At 52.1% G+C, this 7,196-nt stretch overlaps 1 protein-coding gene across 1 annotated transcript; it reads right to left on the bottom strand.

Annotated features, from left to right (window-relative positions):
• On the bottom strand, window positions 1–975 carry LOC311199253 (olfactory receptor 14I1-like; the record flags this gene model as incomplete). The annotated part of the gene is made up of 1 exon (XM_084273312.1): window positions 1–975. The coding sequence occupies one exon, from the start codon at window positions 973–975 to the stop codon at window positions 1–3; it is 975 nt and encodes a 324-aa protein (XP_084129438.1).
• Window positions 976–7,196: the final 6,221 nt, after the last annotated feature.

The raw sequence follows: 7,196 nt of genomic DNA, 5'->3' as shown, positions 1-7,196 counted from the left end.
TTAATTATGATACGAGTCATATGCAGAAGACAACAGGCAGTACATGGGACCTGAAAAACACCTAGTCAGCAGTTTCCACACAGCATCCTTGAGCTCCTGGTTCCTCATGCTGTAGATGAGGGCATTCACTGCTGGAGGCACCACCGAGTACAAGCAAGCCATCACCAAGTCCAGGGATAGGGAGGAGATATATGTGGGCTTTAGGTAGGCAAACATGCCAGTGCTGATGAACAGGGAGACCACGGCCAGGTGAGGGAGGCAGGTGGAAAAGGCTTTGTGCCGTCCCTGCTGTGAGGGGATCTTCAACACAGCCCTGAAGATCTGCACATAAGACACCACAATGAACACAAAACACACAAAGAATAAACAGGCACTAAGAACAATAAGATCAGATTCCCTCAGGAAGTTTTCTGGGCTAGAGAGCTTCAGGATCTGTGGAATGTCACAGAAGAACTGGTCCAGGGTATTGCTCTTGCAGAGAGGTATAAAAAATGTATTGGTTGTGTGCAGCACAGCATAGAGAAACCCACTGCCCCAGGCAGCTGCTGCCATGTGGACACAAGCTCTGCTGCCCAGGATGGTCCTGTAGTGCAGGGGGAGGCAGATGGCAACGTAGCGGTCATAGGCCATGACAGTGAGAAGGGAAAACTCTGCTGATACCAGAAAGTAAAAGAAAAAGACCTGTGAAGCACAGGCTGTGTAGGATATGGCCGTGGTTCCCCAGAGGGAATTGACCATGGCTTTAGGGACAGTGGTGGAGATGAATCCAAGGTCGAGGAGGGAGAGGTTGAGGAGGAAGAAGTACATGGGTGTTTGGAGGTGGTGGTCACAGGCTATGGTGATGATGATGAGGCCATTGCCCATCAGGGCAGCCAGGTAGATGCCCAGGAAGAGGCAGAAGTGCAGGAGCTGCAGCTCCCGTGTGTCTGCAAATGCCAGGAGGAGGAACTCAGTGATGCAGCTGCTGTTGGACATTATCTGGTTCTTTGCATGGGGGCATTGTCCTAAAAAGGAGAAGGCAGAGGAAGATTAGGACAGACATTTTTAATACACATCCCAGCCCAATCTAACCCCCAAAGCATTTCCTCTCTTTGCTCTGTGCTGGCTGAGAGTACTTTAAGGAGCAGGACCTCTTCCAGTGTGCTGCCACAGAATCAGCTCTGTCCTGTTGCACTGAGCAAATGGGAACGGGTGCTTCACACCTCCGATATTACAAGAAGATCACAAGAGTCACACGGTTGGAAGAGACCTTTGAAGATCATCGAATCCAACCATTCCCATCCTGTGCTAAACCATATCCCTAAGTACCTCATCAACCCTTTTTTTGAACACATCCTGGGAAGGTGACTCAGCCCCCTCCTGGGCAGCCTGTTCCAGCCCCTGAAAACTCCTTCAGTAAAACAATTTTTTTCTAATATCTAATCTAAACCTGCCCTGGCACAGATTCATGCCATTGCCCCTTGTGCTATCTCCTGTCACCTGGCTGAAAAGACCATTGCCCACCTCTCTACAACCTCCCTTCAGGTAGTTGTAGGTGGTGAGAAGGTCTCCCCTCAGCCTACTCTTCTCCAGGCTAAACATCCCCAGCTGCATCTGCCATTCCTCACAGGATTTGGCCTCCAGCCCCTTCACCAGCCTGGTTGCCCTTCTCTGCACTTGCTCAAGGACCTCAATGTCCTTCTTATGGTGGAGAGCCCAGGACTGCACACTTAAGAAAGGATTTCATACACGATTCACCCTTGCAAGGGGCAATGGCTGTAAGCTGGAGCATAGGAAGTTCCGCACCAACATGCGGAAGAACTTTTTCACAGTGAGGGTGACGGAGCAGTGGAATAGGCTGCCCAGGGAGGTGGTTGAGTCTCCTTCTCTGGAGATATTCAAGTCTCGTCTGGATGCCTATCTGTGTAATATGAGATAGGGAGCCTGCTTTGGCAGGGGGGTTGGACCCGATGATCTCTTGAGGTCCCTTCCAACCCCTAAGATTCTGTGATTCTGTGATTCTGTGATTCTGTGATTCTGTAATAGAAAATTTCAGATTCCATTGATTGGAAGAGTGGAAGAGAGGCTCAGCATGTCTTTATGAGGACTTTCTCATACAGTGTTTCTTTCTATCCACCATCACATCATGCCAGTCCTATTTTTAGAGGTAGAAAACCTCTGAAAAGGTGTGTAGCAGCCAGGCAAATGGGCTCAGCAAGCTGGGGCTCAGTGCAGAGACAGGAGAGTTGCCATGCCCATCGGTCTCATTCCCAACTGCCCTGTGCTTTCCCTTCTTCTTCCTCGATGATGACTGTGCACATAAAATCACTCTTTAAAGAAAATGTAACTTTACCCTGATGGAAGCAGGGGAATTCTGTTTCAAAGGATAGATCTATGAACTCTTTTTTTTTTTTCCAGCACAGAGGTGGAGTTGTGATGGAGAGGGCAGGAAACAATCCCTCTCAGAAACAAGCAAGGGAACCTGAGAGGAGACTGGGAACCCACAAGACATGGCTCAGCACTCTTTTAGGCACTAAAGGAGAGTGATGCCTTTAAAGGGGGGCAGCATTAAATCCCAGTGGGATGGAAAAAGCAGAAAGACAGGTCTCTTGAAGATGAGATGTCTTAATTGGACAGCCAGCTTATTGCCCAGCAGACATCCACAGTGCAGGACCAAAAGACAACTACCTGAATTAATCCTGTCTGAGTTTTGTTAGAAGTTTCCTCTCACTCCCTGCCCATGGCTCTGCTGCTTGGAGCTCTGTTTGCCAGGAAGGGTTTCTCCTTCCCCACATCTCCTCCCTGTGCTTTCTGACAGACCCCCATCCCACCTTCTGAGTACTCAGGTCTGTCCTGCAGACACCTCCTGAGCACCACACACTGCCCAGGGGCACCTCTCTGTTGGAGAGTTCAAATAAACCCTGAAGAGACCACAGAGGTGATGACAGTGCTGTCTGTAGGCTGAGGTAGGTGTTGTGACTCTTGGGTTCTTTGAAAAACCTGCTCATCACTCAATGTAATGTCAATCATCTCCTGTGCAGACCTGACAGCTCCATCTACCATTCAAGTCTGAAAGGGAAAGCACTGACCCCGGAAAGCACCTTTGTCCCAAGTAGCCCCTACCTTGATAGTGCCTGTGAAATGTCCCAGGGGAGACATTTGGACATCTGGAGCTGTAAGCAGCCTGGACACACACAGCACCGCTATCGATAGCAGAAGGACCCTGGCCTGGCCTAGGAGGGAGTTACTCCTTCCACCTACAGCTTCTCCCTACAGCCCCATGGGGAGCTCCCTGGGCAGACTGACTGCTGACCCTGGAAGGCAGCAGAGTACCTGCCCCAGCACACAGCCCCTGGGGTGCAGGGACCCTCCTCTGAAGCAACAGCCCTTGGTACCTCCAGCTGCACACTGTGGCTTCACAGCTCTTCAGAAATTGCCTTTAAAAAGCCCTCTCCTTACAGATCCCTTGGGCTGTGCCAGCTTTAGGAGATGTCTCCAAGACTCACACCTGTACTGCCCTGCACCCTGAGACTTACTGTGTCAGAGGCTGTAAAGCTTCCTCTTCTGTTGAGCTCTCAGTCATCCTCCCAGTCCTGACAGCCTTTAAGGTCTTATTCTGCCTTGCTCATCTCCCTGAGGTACCCTGGCAGTGACCTTCTCCTTGCTGCTCTTTGCAGAAGAGCTGCTCCTTGGCAGAGCTGTCTGCAGAGCAGCCTGCTGCCAAGAGCTCCTTCCATCCGAGGAGCCTGGAGCAGCTCAGCAGCAGAGGATCAGCCCAAGGCATGTTAATGACCCCTCTGGTGGGTTTGAGGCTGAGTCCATGAACTCTGAGGGGAAACTGATGAAACTTCAGTAGGAATAAAAGTCATGCAGACTCCAACGTCTCTTGGAGCAGTAATGGGTACCCTGAGGGCCATCACTGACAGAGCAACACTGGGGCTGGTTAGAGTGGGAGACAGGAAGCCATGATGACAGGTAGGCAAAGGCAATGTCAAGGTGGCTCTGACGCTGGGTAACCCTGCCCCCAGCCCCTGGGAAGGGCTGTCCTGTCCCACCCGCAGAGCTCAGGGCTCTTCCTCAGATCCAGCCTCAACTACAAAGGTTTCTCTTTGTTCCATTCTTTCCTTCTCGTCCTGTTTCCCAAAATTGAGTAAAACGTCACCACCTCTGAAACCACACTCCATCCATCTCCAGATGAGCTGGGTGGCCATGCTTTTTGAGGTGCAGACAAGTATGCTGGTAGCCTTGTTCATGATGAGTGTGCACCACTGGTGTGTGTGGTCCTACTCCGAGGTGTTACTGCTCAGCTGGTCAGGTGAAGGCCTGCCTTGAGGAATGAGGTTCTTCTTCCTTCTTCAGCAGGACTGGCCATTTCTCCTTGTGACCTTCCAGAGGTTCGTGTTGGCCAGAATGGAATAGTTTCTCAGGTTTCCCTGGAGTGAATCTCCATTTGGTCAGCTGTTTCAAATAGTTTCCTCTGATGGTGGTGTCTGTCACCAGCCAACAGCATGAGGAGTTTGTAGAATCATAGGATCATTAAGGTTGGAAAAGACCTTCAAGATATCATCAAGTCCCCCGGTCAGACCTGCCCCAACACAACCAGTAAACTATCTCCCAAAACTCCACGTCTACCTGTTTGTTGAACAGCCCCAGGTACCTCGATTCCCCCACCTAACTGGGCAGCCTGTTCAAGTGCTTCACCACTCTTTCGGTGAAGACATTTTTCCTAATACCCAACCTGAACCTCCCCTGGATTAACTTGAGACCACTTCCTCTTCTCCTGTCACTAGCTTTTAGGGAGAAGAGGCCAGTACCCACCTCACTACAACCTCTGCTCAGGTAGCTGTACAGAGCAAGAACGTCTCCCCTCAGCCTCCTCTTCTCCAGGCTGAAGAACCCTACCTCCTCAGCCTCTCCTCATGAGACCTGCTCTCCTGACCCCTAATCAGCTTATTTTCCTTTCTCTGCACCCTCTCCAGCACCTCAATGTCCTTCCTATACTGTGGTGCTGAAAACTGCACACAGTACTCAAGGTGAGACCTCACAAAGGTGGCGATAGGGGTAAGATCACCTCCCTGGCCCCACTGGTCACACTGTTCCTGATACAAGCCAGGATGCTGTTGGCTTTCTTGTCCACCTGGGCACACTGCTGGCTCCTTTTCAGCCAGATTTCAACCAACAGCCCCAGGTCCTTCTCTGCCAGGCAGCTTCCTAGCCACTCTTCCCCAAGCCTGCAGTACTGCACAGGGTTGTTATGTTCCAAGTTCAGGACCCTGCACCACTTGGCCTTGTTGAAGCTCATCCCAATGATCTCAGCCCATTGATCCAGCCTGTCCAGATCCCTCTGAAGAGCCTCCCTCCCCTCAGGCTGATTGGCACTTCCTCCCAGCTTAGTGTCATCTGCAAACTTACTGAGAGAACATTTGATCCCTTCATCCAGGTCACTGATGAAGACATTGAACAGAACCAGACCCAGGACTGAGCCCTGGGGTACACCATTTGTGACCAGTTTCCAGCTGGATTTGGCTCCATTTACCACAACTCTTCGGGCCTGGCCATCCCACCAGCTTTTTACATAGACTGTGTCTGTCCAGGCTGGTGGTAGCCAGTTTCTCAAGCAGAATATATTATATTACCTCTCTTGCAGTAAGTTCATTAAGCAATGGCAATCGCGACCTTTCACCTCTGTCACTCTAATAAACATTCTATTAGCCTTGTGAGGTACTGGAAATATACCTTAACAATCACCAACTGAACCATCCCCCCCTTTTTCCTGTCACCTACCAAATCTCATTCCTACCACACCACCTCACCACCACCCATCAGTCTTAAAGTGTCTTGTGCCAAGGACCTAATGACTGTGCAAGGAGCCACCCTGAAAACATCAGGAGAGCATTCCTTCCACATCCCACCTGAAATATATCAGGAGAGATATCAGGAGCCATTCACACATCAGGAACCATTTGCACACTGGGCCTTCCTGAAGAGCTGACCAGGCAGGAGCAAGCAGATAATCTGTGTGGGTGTTTGTTGTGTCACAGGTTCCTGAGTAGCTGATAGGAGAGACAAAAGTCCAAAGTTTGGAAGGTTGTGAGATCATTTCTGCCTGAATGCATGAGAGGCCAGGAAAGGGCCTATTGGCTGTCTGGGTTCTCAGGAAATCTCATTAGCCTGAGTAGCTAATAGGCCAGGAGCGCAATTATAGGTAGTGTAGGAGCTTCTGAGGCTACTAGCGCCTGAGTGGATAATAGGCCAGGAACTGGCCGGTGTTTAGGAAATGTCCTTGTGATGTCAGGTCTGCCTCAGTACCAGACAAGCCAGGAATGGGGACATGGCAGTGGTAGATGCTGTGACATCACCTTTGCCTGAGGGGTGGATTAGCCAGGAGTGTGCATATTGCTTGTGTATGACATTGTGATTTCATTGGTGCTGGAGTAGCTGTGATGCCAAGAGAAGGCATATGGCTTGTGGGGGCCCTTCTGATGTCATCAAAAGCAGAGTTGGGCCTCACCCAAATATGGCTTTTAGGAAGAACCATCATCACCAGAAGCCTGCACACAGCACCCACACCCGTGGGACACAGTGACTCGTGAGTGAGGTCACCATCCCGTGAACTGAGGAGCAGAGAGCGGTGGCAGCAGGAGGGTGTGAGGTCACATCGCCAAGGGCAGCCCGTGGCCATGGGCCCGGTGCAGAGCAGCCCTGTGCATCAGAGGGGCATCCCAGGGCTCAGGAGCTGCAGCCCTGGCTGGAGCAGTGGGGCTGGGGCTGTCTCAGGGCACTGCAGGGATGTGCCTGGGCACGGTGCCAGCAGGAAACCACAGGCTGCTGCCCGGGGGGAGCAGGGCGAGCGCTGCGAGGCCACGTGGGCTGTGGTTTGTGCACCTGCAGGCTCCAGCTCCCGCTCTGCCCTGGGGGGAATAACGGCCCCTGGGTGACACGCTGAGAGCCAGGGACACGGATGAGCCCCTGGGCTGCGTGTCTGCTGCCAGGGCAGGGACGTGTCCCAGCTCAGGCTCCTGCGAGGGACCCGCCGTGGAGCTCTGCGGGGAGGAAGGGGCCAGCCAGCACTCCTGGGGTGGAGCTCTGTCCCTGGCCAAGGGCTTTTCCCAGCTGCTGCTCCCAGCACAGCGGGGCTGGAGCAGGAGCAGGGGCTCTTTCCCTTCCAGCCTGACACAGACCCGCAGCAGTCCCAGCTCTGTGGCTCCCACGGCTTG

The sequence above is a fragment of the Gallinula chloropus genome, assembly GCF_964237585.1.
Source record: "Gallinula chloropus genome assembly, chromosome: 19".
In the NCBI taxonomy this organism is placed as follows: Eukaryota; Metazoa; Chordata; class Aves; order Gruiformes; family Rallidae; genus Gallinula; species Gallinula chloropus.
Note: the sequence above shows the minus strand (reverse complement) of the source record. Positions and strands in the feature narration are given on the sequence as shown.